Source organism: Maylandia zebra, linkage group LG14 (genome assembly GCF_041146795.1).
Source record: "Maylandia zebra isolate NMK-2024a linkage group LG14, Mzebra_GT3a, whole genome shotgun sequence".
NCBI lineage: Eukaryota > Metazoa > Chordata > Actinopteri > Cichliformes > Cichlidae > Maylandia > Maylandia zebra.
This window is the reverse complement of record NC_135180.1, coordinates 8,466,789-8,487,957: the sequence shown is the minus strand read 5'-3', so window position 1 is coordinate 8,487,957 and position 21,169 is coordinate 8,466,789. Positions and strand designations below refer to the sequence as shown.

The following is a 21,169-nucleotide window of genomic DNA, read 5'->3' as shown; positions in this document are numbered from 1 at the left end:
AAAAAAAGGTCTTTGAAAATCTGATACAATGGTACGACATTTTTGAAAATGAATTATTTTCCAGTGACCACACTAAGGTCACAAGTGAACGCTTTCATAAGGGACTAATCGCATGTGGCAGCACAGTGCCATCTGGTGGATATTTTCACTGAGATTATCTTTTAATGGAATTAACTTTTTTAATATTCTACAATGAAGTTTTGTTGTAGACAAGTTCTAAATATCAATACATTACCAAAAAAATGAAGTACCCAAAAACAACAAATTAAAAAAGCTTCTCTTTTTTTTTTAAACAGCCACAGTTTAACACTCGAAAGAAAAAATAGTTTTAAATTGCTTAATTATTATTAATTTAAACTGCGCAAGCTATGAGAAAGCAACAAACAAATACAGGTGATTTTATTTTATTTTTCGTAGCGTTGTGTAAACATACTACATATCCCATGATCACTTGGGGGCGAGGGTTGAAAGGTCCTGTCGCACAGATGAGGTAATAACAAAGATGGCGGCCCTCGGTACTGCACGGTGCTTGTTGCGGAGCTGCTCTGGGGTGAAAAATGTGCAAAGCAGCAAACAGATACTGATGAGGTCTGGCGCGAGGACTTTTTGTAGTGAAACACAAGATAAAGGTGCGTTTTATTGCTGGTAACATGACTGCAGCTCAGGCTTCTTCTTCGCTGTAACGCTGACCTTGTAGCTCGTTGGGCTCAGCAGTTGGGGTGCCGGTGACAAACGCTCACGGACGCTTTATTGTCGCTCTGCCTTTCGGCACCTATGTGCAGCATGTAAAGGCTTAGCTTCTTTTACAAGCCGCTGTATTTGGAGGTGTTGGCCGGTATAGTCGATGCTTGCTAATCCCAATGAATGATGCTATACAAGCTAAGTTCGTCTGGAAAGTAAACAATCTACAGTTAAACATAACTGTCACCAAGCCAGACTTTGTAAATTATTTAACTCATTAACTAGTATGTCTTTCTCTGCAGCTGCTACAGACCATGCAAAGCCCCAATTCACCGATTCAGCTGTACAGGACATCCTCACCAGGATTACAGGCCTGGACCTGCAGAAAGTGTACCGACCAATTAAGCAGGAGCTGAAGCCACCCACGTATAAACTCATGACGGATGAACAGCTGGAACAGGTGCCCTGTTGAAGTGTTACAGAGTCCACCCCTTTTGATCGCATACATTCTTACATATGTTGGTGTTGCTTTTGTTTCATCCAATCCTTTTTTTGTGATTCTAGGCAGTCGAGTTAGCCAAAGAGCGAGCTAAAAAGCTGCTGCAGATGCCCCTTGTGTTACAAGAGAGGAAGCCCATCAGCGATGTGCTCTGTGAGGATAAGATCCTGGATGGCATGGACACAGCTAAATACGCCTTTACAGACATCACCTATAATATTCCACACAGGGTACACACATCTTGCTTGTGTGTGTGTGTGTGTGTGTGTGTGTGTGTGTGTGTGTGTGCTTAAGTGGGTATTAGTTGGCTTCCACAAGTCGATCAGCCGCAGTCCTGGCAGAGCAGTAGTTACCCTTCCACATATCCAACGTGCGACTCTCATATAGGATGCTCCGTTTTATTTGCTTTAAGCTACATTTGCATCATATCTGCAAGTGACTTTGCAATCCACTTCCACCCCAGCTCATCTTTTCATGCTGCTTCTCATTTAGTCACCATCACTATTGCTTTTATTGGTACCTGCTCTGTGCCAGACTGCCATATATAAAATACAGGCTTTTTATTATAGGGGTCCTGACTGACGTGAGCTTCCATAATATATACATCTCTATGCCCCTAATTAGAGCAGGGTGATATGACCAAAAATATTTATCACAATATACATTTGAAAATGTGCAATAATGATATAATTGACACTAGACAAAATACTTTACAACTCCACAACTTTATTAGTGCAAATAAAAAAACATCAATGTATTTTCACTTAAACAAGCAGCTGTTTTTTATGTGCATTAAAGTTTAACAGTGCAAATTCCTCGCTGACAGTTTAACCAAAAGGCATTTCCAGTGGAAATTAGCTGACATATCCTCAGCATAATCATGTATAATATCCACAAAACTTAAAAAGAGGTTATACACACACAATACGGTAATATTATGTTGAAGCACAGTACGTATCACTCCGCGAGGCTCCTGCCTACGATAGCCATAATGCTCCGACAATCCATCCAACGGTGTGGGTTCGTAGCTTAGCAAAGTCGTACTAAAACATTTGACCGATGTTCGAGCGCCGTGTACCACATAAAATCATTTCAAGGTCAGTAAACACAACCAGAATTCATACATAAGGCACACGGGATTATAAGGGGCACTGTCGACTTTCAGAAAAAGCAAAGGATTGATTTTAAGTGTGCCGTATTTTCCAAAAAACAAGGTAATAACGGCGGCCCGCTAGCATGCTCTACCAAAAATAGTGCTTTGTTGTGTATCTGACGGACGAAAGCTAAACCAGTTCCACACCACTGAAGTTGCAGCATTTTTACAAACAAATTCTGGTTCATTCGTTTCATTCAACAACCCGCTTTCGCCCTTCTTATTCTCCGTCACTGCCATGCTTTTTCCGCCATATGAAAACAAAGGCACTGCGCATGTGCGTTTCACCCATATTCTATCGCGATATTTCATTTTCTTATCGTTGCCCAACATTATACCGGTATTACCGTGAACGGTATGATATGGCCTAGCCCTACCCCTAATTGCCTAAAACTCACCAATTTGATTTAGCTTTGGATTCAAGAATGTTACTAAAATATACCATATATATATTCTGTATGTCTTTTCAACAGGAGAGATTCATAGTTGTACGGGAACCTAATGGAATCCTTAGGAAGGCCACTTGGGAAGAGAGAGACCGACTTATCCAGGTCTACTTCCCTAAGGAGGGACGCAAGCTCACTGCACCACTTCTGTTCAAAGAGGAGAACCTCAAGGTAGGACCTAAGAATTCTCCTACCTCTCTTTCTTTTTAAATGATATTCCATAAAACTCCTTCGATGCATCTTTTACAGAGCTCAGGTTTTATAAGCGGCAGCAGCCTTCTGTAGACAAAGGCTTCATTTTATGCCCATGAGTTGTTCCCTTTTATTTTTTATTGGTCGCAGTGAAAACATCATGTGCTTGAAAGTGTTACACTAGAGTGTGGTGCTGGCCAACAGCAGATACTTGGCCTTGAACTGCTGTAGTTAATATGTTTAATAATGGTTGCCTTCCATTTATGTCTGCCTGTTCCAGCGTCGTTTTATTCTGCATGCTGGGCTCATCGTCACAGTTTGCTGAACACTATTAGCCATTATTGTGATTTGTTGGATCTGTGATTTATTTATTTATTTTATTTATTTATTTTCCCCCAGTATGTAGCTCATGTTTGCTCTGATATAAAATGTGTTGATGTAATCTACTTTACTTTTTAAAGTTGTTTTTTTATTTACACACAGTCAGCATAATCCTTGTTTACACTGATGTTCTATTAACAGGGCTAACAAGGGAAAACTCTTGTTTGGACCCCATTTTCCAAACTTCATGTATTTCAGAATATTGCTGCTTGTATAGCATTACCGTGGATACATTGTATCCATACATGGGCACCAAATTTTAGTTTATTATTTAAATTGCAGATACAAATTAACTTTTAAGTACCAGAATGGTAAAATCAGTTCCTTTTGTAGTCCACCAGAGGGTGCTGTGGGGTTTTCCTAGCCAGGTCAGCTATGATGATTGTCAGCATGCAGGAGGAACGTTCATTAAACAAATGGGCATCAGAGAAAGAAATGAGAAAAGCACCATCTGCATTAAGATGAAAAATATGTTTGTTTGTTTTTTACTTTTGTAACAAGCCCGGGATAAAGGTGCAGTATGCAAGTGAAATACTCTGAGAATGTTACAAACGTGAGGAGTTGTCTCATGCACCGCTATCCTGAAATACCTCATGTTAAATCAGATCAGTCAAAAAACAACTAACACTTGACCTACTTATCACGATTCAATTCAGTAAAACTTTTTTGATCCCGAAAGTTGGCCTGGAATGAAATGAGAAACCTACCTCACAGTTAACGGTGAGCTAAGAGAATAGGGTACATGCTGAAGCCACTGGAATGAGATATGTGACACTGTCACAGTGTTTTATCACAGATGCAGCCCTGTCTAGGCTGTACAGAGGAGTGAACTGTAAGGCCGAGGAAAGTTAGTGTAGAACACAAAGGGTTACATTAAGTCGCAGGCAGTGGAGTCATATGTGATTAATATGGCTCATTTTGTCTCAGAGGAGCGGTGACTGCTGTCTCATATTCTAAATGTATGTAATGGTTCACACATTTGCATTCAGTTGTTTGACTAGAATGTGATACAAACAGTTTGACAGGTGGGTGCTGCATTTACGACAGGTTTTAATGACAATGTCGGTCCACCTGTGTGCCTAAAAATAAAAGTCATTCAAGTGGAAGAGACTGAAAACCTTGTCAACATTTGTTTTAATTAATAAGATTAAGTTTATCACTGGAGGCCATAATTTGCAGATAAATCGCAGTATATGTTATTGCAGAACTCAGCATATCACAAAATGTTTAAAATCACAAAATATCACGAGTGAAGTGTTGTGATAATATCATGATCTACACATTATTCTGTCCATTTAAAAAACGGCTATTAACCATGACTGACAACTGATCATCACCTCATGTTGTTCATTGTCATTGTGTCTGGAGGGTTTTCCTCAGTACACTGTTACCCACTTAAACCTCTTTCTCTTCATTAGTTGGTGTTTTCCCAGGACCGCCATGAGGATGTGTTGGACTTGTGCCTCGTCCAGTTTGAACCAGACTCTTCAGAATACATCAAGGTAAAATACCAGTGACCTTGTGGTATTTTGACCTCATCGTTGGCTGCACTGAGATCTGTAAACTCTATCTAGAACTTGTTATGCTGTGAAATTTTCTGTCTTTTTATATGTTCTCTGCTTCATTTGATATGAAGTGAAAAAATGTGCATAATGAGTGTTGTGCTGATTAATTACAAATGAGCTAAATCATCAAGGTCTGTATTCATTTAATGTGTTTTGTGTCTAGGTACACACAGCCACATATGAGGACTTGGACAAGCATGGCAAATATGATCTGCTGCGGTCCACCAGACACTTCGGAGGCATGGCCTGGTACCTAGTCAGTGTTCGTAGGGTGGATGGGCTCATAGTGGACATGCTAAAAAGAGAGCTGTGAGTTTTTTTTAAGCATTTGCATTATTTTAGAATTGAGTTACATTGAGTATGTACTCATTGTACCTGCTGGCAAAAGCTCTGATCTGAGCCTTCAGTGTGTGTGTTGGTGTTTCCAGGCTCCAGGATGCTGTAAGCCTCGTGTCTCTGTTCCACATGGTCCACCCCCACAGTGAGTCAGCCCGGGAAGCTGCCAGCCAACAGGCCACAGGCACCGACCTGCTTAAGGTAGTTGAACTGTGACAAACAGTGTGCCGATTTGTATCTCTGTTTGGCACTTGAGTTCATTTGAAGTCTGTTTAACGTATTGCTATTTGATCTAGTTTATATAAATGGTATTCCTGGATGTTCAAGGCGAATCAGGAGTCAGTATAGCTGTTAAGAGGTCAAATCTAGGCTGTTTCCTGCATTAGACGTTTGGGTTTTTACTCTAAAGTGGGAATAGAGGGACCAGGTCCAGGATACATCAGGTCTTATTTGTTCTCACAGGCCTTCAGCCTTGAAGTAAGGGGGAGAGACACTGAGAATGACAACCATTTAATGTGAAAGGTTAGCGGCAGGAGGTGTGGGTGTGTGTCTGTCTTCTACATTCAAGGCCTCTCATTTAGTCACAGTTGATTTCGAAACCCAATCTTAGCTGTGTTTACTACGTCCAGTAATAATACTATTAATACTGTGATTGCACTTTGACTGCACTTTAGTGTAATTGATCTCTTTTCTTTTTCTATTTACTCACGTGTGCCCCTTCAGATCTATGCCCAGAGAGACTCCCAAAGGTCGGGCTACATCGAGCTGGCTCTGCAGGCCTATGAACAGACTGCTGTTGAGGGCTCTGCTTCATGATTGGTCCATACCTCAATAGAGAAATGCTATACAGAACGTCTGGAAATCCTGCCTCTCATGTATAAAATATGACAGTTTGTTGTTTTTGTGTTGGGCCAAGAGTAAAATATGCTTCTCCAAAGGAAACCTTTTCACATCACAACCAACAATTTGAAGAGTTGGCTGCAACGTCTTGTGAGATACTTTAAGATGTTTGTTTGTTATGCGGAGAAATTGTCAGTGTGGTTCTTTGAATCAAGCTTCATGTCTGCTTATATCATGTACATAAAATAAATACAGCCTTTGTACTTGAGTGTCATGTTATTGGAATTATATTAGAGACTATGGAAGCTCCTTTAATTTACTCGCCAAGAAAACAGTCACAGTAGCATGCAGTTTTTATTTCAAACAAAGGAAGCAGAAAACCATGTTAAACACACTAACAACAGCAACATTTTGTATGTTTTTGATCATTTAATAAGCTTAGAAATAAAATTATGACTTTATCATTTAAGACAATGCATAAAGTGGAATGGCATGCGGAACATTTAACTCACATTGAACCGGTGCAATGGTAATTTGGAGTCTGATAAAATGCTGTGATGCTTGTGGGAGAGGTATTGCGATTCTTTCCTATGAAGGCTATGTTTCTGTCAGCAAGTAAAGCGTGAAGCACTTAGATTTGAGACACAGCAAACCCCAAAGTATTTATTTAAAGATACAAACCATTTAAAATAAAATCATAAAGGCACGCTAGCAACAATGAAGAAATGCCTATTTGTCTGTCAGTACATTTTTGGCTTTAATACACTGCATATGCAGATAGTGTTAAAATACAGCCTGGTCTCATCAGAGTTGTGGCTGGAAACCAGCAAAACAGCTCTGTCCCACTGAAGCATAGACGGGCTTCCTAAGGGTTTTCACGGTGTCTGGCATCGTGCATCGAGAGCAGATACTTTGGGATTTGTGGGCTGCAAGGTAGGTGGGTTGGGCTTATTCCATTGTGTTCAATTAGTCTGGGATCTGGGCAGTTGGGAGGCTGTTTTTTGTCGTGTTTGGATAAGGGTTTAGGCCAGAACTAAGAACGCAAAATGCCTAATAATATTCACTTCAGTCTTAATTGTTTTGATTTATGAAACTCGCATCACTGAACAGAAAAAAATGGCTTGTGAAAGGCTAGTTTCTATTCACCCAGGAACTCTTCATCTAGGTTGACATCTGTGGTGTCAATATCCTCCAGGTCAAAGTTGTCCAGATCATCCAGAGCCTACAGGTGTAAGGCAAAACGATTCTGGATTTAACATTCATAGCAATATTAGTGTAACAAACTTATAAACCTTTGTTTACCTCATCATTTGCCTCGAGGTCCTCTGGCAGTACCTCAGGTCTTTCAGGACCTTCCTCTTCTGCTGCATGGCCTTCTGCATGAGCTACAGTGAGGGCTAAAACCTCTGGCTCAGCCTTGTGAATAACAGGAGGCTTTACTGGAAGTTCTCCAGTTTGTTTCTCTTGTTCTCGTTCTTGTGCTGGGACAGGCTTCAGTACTGGCGCTGCATCTTCAAGCAAGTCTAGCAGAGGATCCAGGGTCAGCTCCGGTAAAATCTGGACAGCTGCGTCCAGCGCTGGAACATCTGCGGTTTCAAAAGAGATGAGCTCCTCCACTGCTGTGTGTGAAGGTGCTGTTTCTGCAACAAGTTCGCACGTAACAGGAGTCTCTTCTGTTTCTGCTGCTCCACCCATTGAACCTGGAACTTCTGAGGCGATCCCATCTTTTTCCAGATCTTGATGAATGATCATTTCCCCAGGTGCTATAGGCTCGGACGTAACTTCATTATCGACCGTCAGACCAGCGCTAACCAGGACATCCTCAGCTGCTAATGCCTCATTTGGCGCTTCTTGTGTTGTTAGAGTGGTTTCTGTTTCAGAAGCACAAACAGCAGGTGGAGCTTCAGTTTCTGAAGATAATTCCTGAACGTCTTTCTTCATACATGACCTGACATCTTCCACAGGACTGAGCTGTACCATCTCAGCCTCCTCATCAGGCATCCTGGTGATTTCCTCTACAGAGACTAGAGTGTCTGCTTTAGTGCCCACCTCCACTGCTTTAAACTCGCCTGATTCTGACACTGCTTGTTCTTCTGTAGCAGCAGTAGGAAAAGGGTCTGCTCCTCTCAGGACAGATTCTACTTCACTTGCTGAAACGGGATCAGTCGACTCTTGTTTTACTGAAGTGTCCTCCTCCACTACTGCAACTTTTGAATATTTACTTTCTGTTACTGCTGGCACACTGGTGGCCTCACTAATGCTCTCTGCCCCTTGCTTTAAAGAAAACACAGAAAGATCAAATTCAGAAAAGGAGTTGCAGTGTTTGCTCAACCGCTGGCTTTAATTATCTGTTTAAGTTATATCTTTTTTAAAATTTGGATACTACATTTAAGTTTTACAGAAGGAGCAACACTGTTCTCTTTCATGCACCATGTGCCAGACGTGGTGCATGAAAGAGAACAGTCAAGTGTGAAAGGAGCTGAATCAGTGGTAAATTTGAATGGGTTTTTTTCGCTTCTCACAGTGAACCATTACAAATCTTTACAAATCTTTTTCATTTTTGTTATCATCCATTAGCTTATATTGTTACCCTAAAAACACATATTAGGTTAGGATATTACACTGTAGTCAAGATACCATGGAAGGAAATTAAAAAAAGACTGGTATGCTGCTGTGACATTTAGAGTAGCTTAGGCACTTATTGACACACAGGAGCAGCCTGTTTGACTGCACTGACTGAATGAGCATGTGTAGAGATGAAGACTGTGCTCTCACCTCTGAGTCAGTGATTTCTCCTTTAGGTCTAAAACCTGCTGATTCCTCCAGAAGACTGCGCTCTTCATTTGGCTAAAGAACCAAAGAAATGGGAAAAGTGGGATCTCAGACTCTTAACTTATGTTCAAAGTATGAACAGCTATAGTCCAACGAGCTTTGCAGAAAATGCAAATAATCTTAGATGCTGATTTAACTTTGAAAATACAGTTCGACTGACTCTCGCACTGACCGTAATGAGAGGGTATTCTGAAGCAGGTCTGACCCCGACATGAGTCTCCTTCAGGTACTGCTCAGCCAGCAGGGCTTGCTGGAAGCCAGAGAACAGGTTGGTGTACTGGCTGGGGTCAGCCAGAGCATCTGCTGCCTTCTGGTTGACCTTGGAAAGACTCTCCTTCCAGAGTTTCACCACCCTGAAGGAAGAGAGGCACACACATCGCCACAGTGATGCATAATATATTATAGAAATTCTAATTAATAAGAAAGAACATTTTTCTAAAAACTCTGATTCAGACTAGTAATTATTTCAACAGCTGGGAGGAAAACAGGCACACCAAGTGATACATGCAGAGGTTCTTCAGGACACAAACAGATAGGCCCACAGGCAAAGAGTGTTACACTTGGACATATGTTAGGTATTCATTAGAAGCAGCATTACCTTGAGACATGGCTGGGCACATATGTTCTTGCCAGGAATGCAGCTTCTGGCAGTCGATCTGTTTTGATCAAAAGGTCCAGACATTTGTCCACTCTGAGCAAGTACAAAAAAACAAAGATGGTGGTGACAGAAAAAAAGAATAAAGTTTAAACACATAAGTCAGTTTAAAAACCTCCTTTGTGCTCTTTACCCCTGACACACTAACCTCCCCTGCAGGAAGTAGGTGAGGAAGGCCACGTTGGTCTTCCCATCTCTCTCTGCCCCCTCAGCCAGTTGGCCCACCATGTCAACGTTGCCTGAAGTGGTGGCCAGAAGCAATAATCCCCCATAATCCTGAGCTTGGTGGAGACACTCCTGAGCCAAGCTAAACTGGCACTTTGTAGTTGCAAGCTCTGCCAGCTGCTTCCATTTTTGTTCTGACTGACTCGGCCCCCGCGAGCAGAGGTGCCAAAGAGACAGGAGAGCGGATTATCTCAGGACGAAAGGCATGAACCTCGACAACAAAACACTGTAAAGCGGTTACTAAATAAGGGACACCGGGTCTGTGACTCACACTCTCAGGCTTGTATAGGGGAAATAACTGATTCTGCGCACATTATGCATCAAATTACACAGCTGTTGATTAAAAAACAAAACCAATAATCATTGATTTATTTATGTGAATATACACCACACAACTATTCCACTCTGTAGCTTTAGCTAACTTTAGCATTTAGCTCAGAGTAGCACAGTGTCTAAAGACATCCTTACATAGCCGCTAACATTTAGTAGCTATAGAAATTGTCCAGGCTCTCACCTCCACTTTCAGGGCCAGTTGATAGGCTGTCTTGAGCTCTCCCAGCTGCAGAGCAAGTTCAAACTTATGCTCTGGGTCATTGGACACAGCGAGGGCCTGCTGCCTAAAGCCCTACACAGCACAAAATAACAATGTCATTAGTCTATATTCTGTATATTATCCTTTCTCACTCGTTGTGATGGCCAGCAGTAGAGGCTAGATATATGAAGCAATATGAATAGGGGAAAAGTGACTGCGTGAGAAGCCAAAACCCTTGCATGATAAATATGTTTTATAAGAAACACACAGAAATTCTGCCCAGAGGTATCACACCATCTGGCTGCCTCATGTTCTGTAAATTATGCATTCGTCCAAGTCCTGAATTTTTACTCAGCCAAAGGAGCAAGAGAAGCACAAAGATGGATTTTCAAGGTAAAAGCTGGCATGCAAACATACCTGTTTCTCCAAGAAGCGGGCTACACGGGTCTGCTGCTTCTTGGGAATCGTGGGTAGAACCTTGTCAGCAGTGCTGAAGTCCTTCCTCATGACAGCTGTCTGATATTCTAGCACAGAAAGCAGCAGCGAATAGCTGATAACGTTCAGCTCCTTGTCTCCGAGGTAGAGACGGTCATCCTTCAGGATGTAGCCCAGCAGATACATCGTCCTACACCAAAGAAAGACTGTCTGTAGTTTTGAATTTACTGGATAGCAAGTGGAAATAAAACGTGAAATAAGACACTAAATGGATTCATAGCCATAAAACAGATTTTGCAGCATTACAGGAACATTTATGAATATGCCAAGGAAAAAAAAAACAATGGATTTGCAGATACATATTTGTGAGTTTACCTGTCCATGTGAGCAATGGTGATTATCTCTCCTCCTACATAATAGCTGAGTCTGTTAACAGAGCTGGTGTAGATGAAGCAGTCTCCCACCCAAACCCCTGTCTTTACCACCTCTTGGACCTCCCCCAGCACCTGACCAGCAGGAAAAAGAGGACAGACATAAAAGAGATTGAAAAATGATCTAAAAAGGTAACAGAATTCTTCTAAGACGTCAAATTTTTACTTAAATAGTCTAGACAATTAACCATGTGAGTCTCTGACCTCAAAGGCAGCCTCTATCCCATCTTCTGTCACCCCTTCTTTAGACTCCTGGGCTGTGGACACTCGCTCTGGTAGGTAGCGCAGCACGAAAAAAGACTCATCTGTAGCGATACAGACGAGCTCCCCAGAGTCAGACCACAAGACCTAAAGACACAATTAAAAAAAACAAAAACAACTCTTATTAGAAAGCCACAGTAGTAAATTTAGTATCGATTTAAGCTGATAAAGTGCTCATTGGATTATAGCTGACATGTTTAGGCTGGATCTCAATACGCCGGATCAATTCAGAGCTCTCCCAGTCGTAAAAGGCCAGGCCGCTGTTTGACCTCACTCCTAGTAGGAAGCCACCAAAGATGCCTGTAGGGATGCAGGATAGTAATACATAGGCACAGATACTCACACATATGCTCTCAAAAATATATTCAACAAATTCAAACAAAAACGTGACATGAAACTCACCTTCAGCTCCAAATTCGGGTTTGAATGTCTTCTTCTCTTTGAAGTTCTTAAATATTTTGACCACACTGTTGCTTTCTCTGACTGCATACCTATAACAATATTTATAATAATAATAATGATAATGTACCAGACCACAGGGGACTTACAGTAAGGCTAATCAGTCCTTTGACCATTTTCACGAGTACATATTTTGGGTTTATGTTGACAGTTCGATGAGCAAGTTTAAATCCTGTTTTTAAAAAAATCACTCTCCATATAATCATTAGTTATTATTAATCTCTGGCTCTTCTTCACAGCATGTTTTTGTCCTCTCTCTCTCTCTTTATCCCCAAACAGTCTCAGCAGATGGCTGCCGCTCCCTGATTGTCCGGGTTTCTTCCTGTTAAAAGGGAGTATTTCCTTACGATTGTTGCCAAGTGCTTTACTCGCTGGGGGGTTGTCTGATAACTGGACTTTTTGCTGTATTGCTGTAGGGCCTTACAATAACAAAAGAGCCTTAAGGCTACTGCGATTTAGCAAATAAAACTAAATTGAACTGATTTGAAATTGGACGATGTGTAAAATGTAAAAAAAAAAAAAAAAGAGAGCAAGAACACTTTGCAAATCATATGAATGCTATGTTCATTTGCAAAAAGTACAAGGCAACATATCAGGGTTTAAATCAAGGAAGTCTGATTTTATCTTAAGGTTAAATTCATTTGATGTTACTATTACCCCTGAGTTACATCACATTAAGAATATTCTGTGATTTTTTTTTTTTTTGGGGGGGGGGGACCGATGATGTAGATTTTTGAAAGCCAAATATATTTCAATTCTTGATGTAAAATATAGATATTTAGCTGCTCAACAGAGCCTCCTTTTTCATATTTCTTATTTCAAAATGAGCCAAATGGTTTTAATGGGCGATAGTTCTATCTTGCAAACAGGCCCATTTACACACCTAGACTCTTTTACTATCAAGCAACACTTCTGTAAATAGATTAAGATTTGCACTGCTGAAACAAGCTAGGTCTTCCCTAAAAATGAACTCAGTCCTCAGACCTTTTTTGGAAATTGGGCTGTACCACTCACCCTATAAAACTGCAACTTTTTACAGTGTTTACTGTTTCCAGTATTTACTCTGAGCTAATCAGCCTCTGCATATTTAGCATACGTGTGATATTGGTTTTCTTATCTAAGTCAGCACAAAGTACATTTTCTAAAATGCTGAGCCTTAATGTAAAGGTAAAGACTTACTGTGAAGAGTCATGTGCCCAGATAAACTCCAGAGCAGAGCCGAAGCTCTTGTTCCTCAAAGCCATGGCAGTATAGATGATATACTCCCCATCCCCACACACCACTACAAATCTGTCAGTGTGCAAATATACAAATTACACACATGATTATCAAATTATACTTTAAGATTTTTACCCCAAAGACTCCGTGAGCACGCAGGCTGCCACTATCTTACCTGCACTGAAACAATCATAGGCATTACACAATCACACTGCAGTTAGACATAAATCCAGTTCAAGTCTAATTTACACTTTAATAACGGTCATATTTTGGTTAGAGGAAAAAGAAAGATTAGTCAAAACCTCATGCTGTTTCCACCCAAAGCCTGGCGCTTTACCTCCCATTAGGGCTGTGTCTGATTGTCTGGGGGTAAATCTCACAGCTTCCCAGGTCTTTCACACTCAGAGGGAGCCTCTCTCCATCCCTTATCTCAGTCTCTGTCAGTGCCTTTAGGTTGGCCTGCTGCACTTCAGAGTGACGAGCCCAGATGACCTTCCCGCTAGAGTCCATGGACATGACGGGCTCCACTCGACCAATCTGAAACAAAGAGGGAGTGGATGAAGAAGGATTAAGAATAATAAAGGGAAACAAGAGAGAAAGGTATATGAAGAAATGGAGGACGGAGATGTTACATCATCAGCTGAATCTTAACCACGCCACTACTTAAAAAGTCTATTCAGAAAATCTGTGAGAAAACTACAAATATAACTACCTTGATGATGATGCTGCCTTCATCAAAGCCTATAGCCACACTGTTGGAGCCGGGCTGGCCACATATGCACCACACCCGCTCCATGCCATAGTTGAGTGTGTTTTCCAGCCGGTAGGTGTTGGAGTGCCACACACGAACAGTGCCTATGGAAAGGACAAAAGGTCAAACTTTAAGCAAGATGCCGTGCCCATTTGGGAGCAGAAACATGTACCAATGTTTGACCCACCATCTTCAGCGCCTGTGAGAATGATTGGCAGCTGCGGATGGAAGCTGACGCAGGTCACATTCTGAGCGTGACCTTCCAGAGTCTGAACACACGTTTTGTTCTAGGGAGATAAAGCACACACTGTTTCTTGTTCTTTTCACATGTGGTAAGTTTTTTATATGAATGCACATGAACGTGTGTGAATTGACTATATCAACGCTGAAGGACAACGACTTTGCATATAATGGCTATATAACACCTTCTTACGTTTACTTCTACTACAGATGCACCTCTTACTGTTGCAAAATTAAATGGGAACAGCAGAAATAGAAATGGTTACATAGATATGGTTTTGCTTTCCATTCATAATAACCATATGAGTTATTTAACTGTCCTGATTTAGCTGTATTTAGAATAAAAGGTGTTTATCTTTAAGCCTTTTTCTTATTTTGCTTTTTAGCATGTACAGTGTACATACATAAATTGTACCAGATATAGAAAAAAATCTAATACAAAGGCCCCTAATGTCCAAAGTAATAATGATAGCACTTAATTGTGTCTAGTTTTTAGCTAATGAGAATCACTATCAACAGTCCCAAAGAAAACAAACACTTCATCAGGGCAAGGAAATTTCAGCTATGGGTACCAATGTTGGCTACAGTTTAAGGCAGACCTGAGAGTCTTTCAGTTACGTCTTCAGACTATATTTGCAATCTGTGCTTCACACTCTGATGCACACACACACCTCAGCCGCCTTAACTGAAAGCAGCTTTGCCCAAATGTTGTAGATGGAAACCAAAGATGAAAGACTCCTTGAGTTGAAGCTGTCATTAACCTTGAGTCAGCACTACATGTTTTTCATATTTTTACACACTCTGGTAGATTGTGGATACTTTTATACAGTGCAGCAACATCACCGCTGGCTCAGAGAGCTAACTTCAAATATGAAACTATCAAAAGACTTGATAGTGCTTGATTATCTATTTTGGAGTGGCGATGAGAGTTTGGCCTTTTGTCCATCATTTTCCATGTTTGCTTTTATAGACGAAAGAGGAGTTACACTGATGCAGGAAAGATAACAGTGTTACCATTTGAGTGACCGTGTTTTTTATAGTGTTGATAATCAGACCATCCAAAAATCTCTGCATTACATTTTTTTGTTGAGTGAAATTCTAATATTTTATTTATATATTAGCCCTAATTAGCAGGTAGCTGTGTCTGTGTCATGCACTATGTACAGTGTTTGGATACTCCTTGCTAACCAAGCTAGTTACTGTTAGCGGATGAGTTAGACATGAAACTTTTCATCCACAAATCAAATCAAATCAAATCAAATACAAATGATCAAACTGAAGGCTTGAAAATAACAGTGGGTAATATGTCCATCTTTTATATACAGGTTATGGTGGAAATATTTTCTTAATACTGTAGTGTGTTGTTATTGTATTTATTGTTTTTGTGTACCTCTTTGCATGTTTTGTATAATAGATGTCACATAATTATGGCAATAAACTGTTTTGATCCTAGGGTGCAGAAAGGAAGAAAAAAGCAGTCTAGTGTGTTTGTGATAACCTGATAATCCCAGATCTTGACCAGGCGATCATCAGCCCCTGATATGAGGTACGGCTTGTCTCCGCCACTGTTGTAATCAATACAATTCACTCCCTTCTCATGGCCCTCCAGAGTAAAGTTGGGAGTCTTGGAGCCCAGCTGCCACACCTACAGTACAACAATTGAGTTGTTTATCACTGAGCAACTGAATAATGTCAGCAAATTACTGCTCCTGTCTCACTTAAATTGTATTGTTAGCAGTAGTGTTTCTCAAAATGAAGACCACCAATCCCCCTTTTCTTCCTCCTGTAGAGAAACTACACCTGTGTGTTCCTCCTTTTTGTCTCCTTTAACTTCATTTAAACTGAAAAACACTTTCATTTCTTCATGGCTTACAGCGGTCTTCCTTGCCTGTTCTCACAATTACTTTCCTGTATTCGCTAGGTGTGCTTGTGTGTGCGTATGTGTATACCTTAATAGTCCTGTCCAGAGAGGCACTGGCAAACTGGTTGGTATCTCTGGGGTTGATGACAATCTGCATGACATAGTGAGTGTGTCCCTCAAACACCTGACTGCACAACCACTTTCTGTCCCAGTCCCACAGCTTGATCAACATGTCATCTAAAAACACGGAAACACGAGAAACGTAATTTCAATTCAATTTTATTTACACACCGTAGCACCACATCACAAAAAAAAAGCCAGACACGGAAAGGCCATCCAACTGCTGTGATCGGTTGGGGTGAGGGAAAAGGCAAGGAGAGAAGAGCGTAGAGAGGCAGTAAACAAGAAGCAGGAAAAAACATGATGATGATGATTACAGCTTGCAAAGTTTAAAAAGTTACATGCATGAGGTCATTTTATATGAGAGCATTTGTGTTTATGTGAGTATGTGCGGTGGCAGTTTCCTACCACTGCTGGTGAGGATGTATGGCTGTGTGGGGTGGACAACGATGCATCGGATGTAGTCAGAGTGAGCCTCAAACAAGTGAACTCTCTCCAGCGTGTTGTAGTTAAACACTCGGACCTGCATGTCATCCTGCAGACAGTCAAAGAGATTTGAATTTCTCTGCCAATTAGAAATGGGTCATCTACCAAAGCCAACATTACACACAACAGACTCATTCTTTTTAACCTTAAAACTGTCACATTTGTATTGGTATTTGCACAAAAAACATACAGTAAAAATAAAAGATTTGAATCAGCAGTGCACATGAATTCAAATACTTACGGCTCCAGTGATGACCCAGTGTTTCCTGGCTATGAACTTGGCCACTCTTACAGGCAGATCACACAGCTCGAATGTTTTCACTATCGTCTACACACAGAAAAAAGCCCCATGCTGTCAGACTACATCACCATTAAAGACATCAAAAGCACAGATGAAGGAAGATGAAAAGATTGGTTATTTCATGTAACCACTTAACGAGCGATTAGGGGGGAGATCAAACGGCTTTGTACAAATGTGCAGAGATGGATGGTGACCTGTGTTTCATGGTTCCAGACCACCACGGTGCCGCTGTAGAGGCTGACCACCATCCACGGCTCAGTGGGATGCAGGTCCGCACTCTTCACCCGGTCTGACCGAGCTGTCAGCTTCCGCTTGATGTCCAGTCTCAGAGGCTGTGGAATAAGAGTGAAAAGACAAAGAGATAATAACGCTGCAAAAATATGTTAAAGTAAGCTTTAATCATCCAATTTTGTCAGTAATCAGCGTGTCTCAGCTGCGGTTTGATTTCAGTTTTTGGCTACCTTGAGGGTGGGGTTGTGTCTGTTGATACTTCCCATACCAGATTTTATATGCATGCCTGCTCCATAACAACAAGTCCTTTCAAGTCTTTGCATAACTCTGCTTATTTAGTATTACGAATGCATGTTCAAAATATCCAACAACCAAAGGACAAAAGTGTTTTTTTCAGCCTTTTCATTGTCTCATTTTGAGAGTTTAAGACATACAAAGTTATTCCAAGTTATTATGTCACAATTATTATGTCGCTGACAAACACCCTTAAAAAAACTGCAAACGAAATAACTATAATTTTTTTCTTAAAGAATAGTCACATAAACAGTTTAGTGTTTCAGTTGTACCTACCATGGCTGCACATCGGTGAGTCTCTGCGGTGCTGTCCACTGTAAATACGGGCCTCACTGCTGCCTGCCTGTGGAGCTCAGCGGAGGAAGTTTCTGTAAGAAAGTTCGAGGAGCTTCAAAAACTACCTCCGGTACAGATTTTCCAAAATAAGCCTGAACGCCCAACTTTCAACAGCGTTATAAAGCCGAATATAGAACCACAAGGCTCAGTATAAACACCCGTCTTGTAGATTTTGCTAGCTTTAAAGGCGTTTGTGCAAATAAGTGACTAGTATTTCTTCAATAACAAGATGCTAGCTCTGCATGTTCACACTTAGGAAAGCTAAGCTAGCAGTTGTTCTGCACATATAAATATGGTTAAGAAAATACCATTTTATAACAGGTTTTCTCGTTGTCAGAGCTACACAATAGCTGTGAATAATTTTTTTTAACTATTAGGTATAGTAATTAATGCAACACTAAATATATAAAGGTAGATATTTCAACAAGTTACAGTGGGCTATACGGGATAGACTGTATCCCGTTTTACAGTATGTATGCAGGTTTATATATGTGCTGCTTCCTGTTTTTTGGGGGTGAGCACCATTTCAAACACATTTCTCAGCAACAGCATAAATCTTTTCTTGTGAAGACAGAAATTTCCAGCCTGTATATCTCAGCCGCTGTGTGATTTACACAGCTTCCTCCAACGTGGATTCTTGCGCATTTCCTGTAGAGGCAACACACGGCATCACTTGTACACTTTTACCTCCGCATTTGGTTCTCAATAATTTCCAAGCAAATTATTATTTTGGTCTTTTATTTACGTTTGTCTGACAGAAGAACAGATGAACGTTATTTTCTGACGCATTCCTTTATTCATTCTGGCGTGTATAATTAGTATTTCTCTGTTTATAGTTTAGACATCAGACATTATTACATACATTACTTACATATCAGAGAAACCTTTAATTATAAAAGTTAATTTTAATGTATAAAACATACACTCTTTATGTGTTTAAAAGCCTGTACTTTTTAATCCAGTGCTGGATTTATGAGCAAGGTTGGACTTCACTTTTTGTATGCATTTAATAAACAAAATATATCATATCAAAATCACAGTAAATTAGAAAAGTTGTGTGACATCAGTTTATTGCAGCTCTCCATAATCACATTTAAAAAAAAGACACAGCAGACGGTTTTGTGCAGTTGAACTTCATTCCCATGTTATTTCGCCTTCTTAAATACTTGGTGGCAGATTTTGTCGAGAACGTGGATTTCCTAGAAGAGAGGGTACAGACCTTCAGACTTAAAGTCCAACATGGTGCAACACATGTCTGTCTAGATTACACAACAAGGCTGAGCCCGCATGTGTGTTGTTTTTTTTTTAGATAGTGATTCATTATCTTTGTTATGACATTTAACTGACTTAATGGATAAGATTCCAATAAGTAAGTTTAACTGCTTTTGAAAGATTCAAAACACAAGAACATCTAAATATATGGTGGAAATTTCCCAGCATGTCACATTTTTTCTTACCAGGTGTAGTAGGTCTCCCTCAATCCAGTGTCTCCAGCCACGATTTTCTTTCTCCCCCTTCTGAACACACACCAGCTTATCCCCATCCCAGGTAACTAGTGTCTGTTACACCACAATATAGGACAAAGACATAGCGCTTAATGCATCACTGGTTCAACACAAGGTGCACTTGTTAAAGGTTCTAGGAGTAAACAAATTCAGTCCTACCTTGACCTTTCGGCTGTCCAGTCCCTTTGTGTACTCCTCAAACTCCTCACCCACGGTGAAGTTGACTTCGTAGTTTCGGAAGGTGCTGAGGGTCTTCGTTTCAAACTTGTCTCCATTCTGGACTATCACTTTCGTCTGATGCAGGTGGACGGCGATCTTCCTGGTGGCAAAGTCAATGTCTGCAAGCATGCAGGGATGCAAAAAGTGAACGCAGTGTCAGCTGAGGCATCAACTCTTTGTGGGTCTGTGAAGAATATTCTGTCCTGTCTTTGTGTGTGCGTGCACACACCCAAAGCACACATCCAACAGAAATACACACAACACCACAGGCCACTTATTATGATTCCTCTCCTGCCGGTCCTTTTGACAGTTTTGTTTACTCTTTAAAAATGACCTTGCTCCCAGTCAGAAGAGGCCTAAATGAGTTTTCCATCCTGCTCAGTTTGGGCTCTGCCAAAGAGAACCACCCATCCTGACCGTTTAGATATTCATATCCCATTTGCCCTAAAGTGAAAATTCAATTTCTTCCCATCACTCTTACAGATGAGGTCCCTATATTTACCCATCTAAATGATATTTTTGACCCATTTCCATAAGGATGTCATTTTCCCATCCGCTGGATGGAAATGAGGCGGAGGCATTGAGGATTTCCTGGATTTCGTGTGAGCCGAGTGTACTGAGGGTTGTTTTATGAATTGCAGATAGAGTCGTGAATAATGAAAGTGTTTCTGGGCCTGATCAACGACACGCCAAAAAAAGAAAAAGAAAAAGGAAGGAGAGCCTTTTTTCCCCCTCCTTTTTAAAAAATTGACGAGCTGGCCCGCTGCCTGATCCAGGGTCGGAATCTGTCTTCCATTTCTGCGGATCGTGGAGGATGAAAATGCAGAAAGGAGTGAATCAATATTTATTTGGCGTCGTAACAGATGGCAACCGCTCACAGAGTGGAGGTTAACTCGGCCTGACAGCAGCTCAATGATGAAATGAAGCAGTGCCATAGCACTCTTCTTTTTTTTCCCTTCCTCTTTCCACTGTCTTCATCTGTCTCTCACGCTGCTGCTCTCTCATCTTTTCTGTCACACACATGCTAGATTTCATGCCCAGACCTTCCTGTCTATTTGGCTGCTTTTAATTACAGCACTGTAACTGAGCTACAGTAAGCTACAGTGTGTGTTTTTGGGTTGGTTTTTTAAAGAAAGTTGTCAAGCCAAATTGTCTCATTCTATGCCGTATCAGATGTTGCATGAGCGTGACTTACCGAGGGCTTTCATGACGTCCTCAAAGTTGTCATTGCTCACCATCTCCCAACGTCCATTGTAATCTGCAGGCATGTTTGACTGGTGTGCGTTTGAAGGCAGGAGTTTACTGTAACGTGTGTTTGTTAAGCAGAGAGAGAGAGGCAGTGCGACGCCCAGCCCTTTATATATACTGTGTTTGTTCCTGTGTGTGTGTGTGTGTGTGTGTGTGAAAGTGCTTGAGTGTGCATGTGTGTGTGTGTTCACACTTATACCACTATGTGAGGACTATGCTTGTGGGAACCAACATTTCCCACAAGCTTGAGGGTCAAAATGTGGTTTTAGTGTCAGGGTTACAGTTAGGTTATGGTTAGGTTTAGGCTGAGGTTTGGGGTTAGGCATTCATTTTTGATGGTTAGGGTTAGGATGAGCGGCTAAGGAAAGCATTATGTCAATTAGATGTCCTCACTAAGGCATAAAAGGGAAGCATGTGTGTGCGTCTGTGTGCATGT

General features: G+C 40.9%; 3 protein-coding genes across 5 annotated transcripts; 1 reads left to right on the top strand and 2 right to left on the bottom strand.

Annotated features, from left to right (window-relative positions):
- The first annotated feature begins 469 nt into the window (after positions 1–469).
- On the top strand, positions 470–6,356 carry mrps22 (mitochondrial ribosomal protein S22). Its single transcript, XM_004562802.3, has 8 exons — positions 470–629; positions 984–1,141; positions 1,246–1,410; positions 2,807–2,950; positions 4,771–4,854; positions 5,081–5,226; positions 5,346–5,454; positions 5,977–6,356. Exons 1-8 carry the CDS (start codon positions 503–505, stop codon positions 6,067–6,069), a joined length of 1,026 nt encoding a protein of 341 aa, XP_004562859.2. The 5' UTR covers positions 470–502; the 3' UTR covers positions 6,070–6,356.
- Positions 6,357–6,428: 72 nt separating this feature from the next.
- Positions 6,429–18,384, bottom strand: LOC101467414 (coatomer subunit beta'). Of its 3 annotated transcripts, none has more exons than XM_076892168.1 (23): positions 18,284–18,384; positions 17,702–17,793; positions 17,095–17,232; positions 16,841–16,927; positions 16,522–16,648; positions 16,082–16,230; positions 15,631–15,777; positions 14,080–14,179; positions 13,854–13,996; positions 13,479–13,678; positions 13,103–13,213; positions 11,867–11,955; positions 11,658–11,764; positions 11,408–11,551; positions 11,148–11,278; positions 10,755–10,962; positions 10,320–10,430; positions 9,729–9,943; positions 9,524–9,616; positions 9,098–9,278; positions 8,869–8,940; positions 7,396–8,367; positions 6,429–7,315 (listed from the first exon to the last, which is right to left on the bottom strand). In XM_076892168.1, the coding sequence occupies exons 2-23, from the start codon at positions 17,702–17,704 to the stop codon at positions 7,232–7,234; spliced, it is 3,612 nt and encodes a 1,203-aa protein (XP_076748283.1). In that variant the 5' UTR covers positions 17,705–17,793; positions 18,284–18,384; the 3' UTR covers positions 6,429–7,231. The 3 variants fall into 3 exon arrangements, with proteins under 3 accessions (XP_076748283.1, XP_004562861.2, XP_076748284.1); XM_004562804.3 differs by lacking the exon at positions 18,284–18,384 and adding an exon at positions 18,070–18,214; XM_076892169.1 differs by lacking the exons at positions 6,429–7,315; positions 18,284–18,384 and having other exon boundaries at positions 7,831–7,964; positions 17,702–18,012.
- Positions 18,385–18,482: 98 nt separating this feature from the next.
- Positions 18,483–20,833, bottom strand: rbp2a (retinol binding protein 2a, cellular). The gene is made up of 4 exons (XM_004562806.3): positions 20,681–20,833; positions 19,426–19,604; positions 19,219–19,320; positions 18,483–18,960 (listed from the first exon to the last, which is right to left on the bottom strand). Exons 1-4 carry the CDS (start codon positions 20,751–20,753, stop codon positions 18,907–18,909), a joined length of 408 nt encoding a protein of 135 aa, XP_004562863.1. The 5' UTR covers positions 20,754–20,833; the 3' UTR covers positions 18,483–18,906.
- Positions 20,834–21,169: the final 336 nt, after the last annotated feature.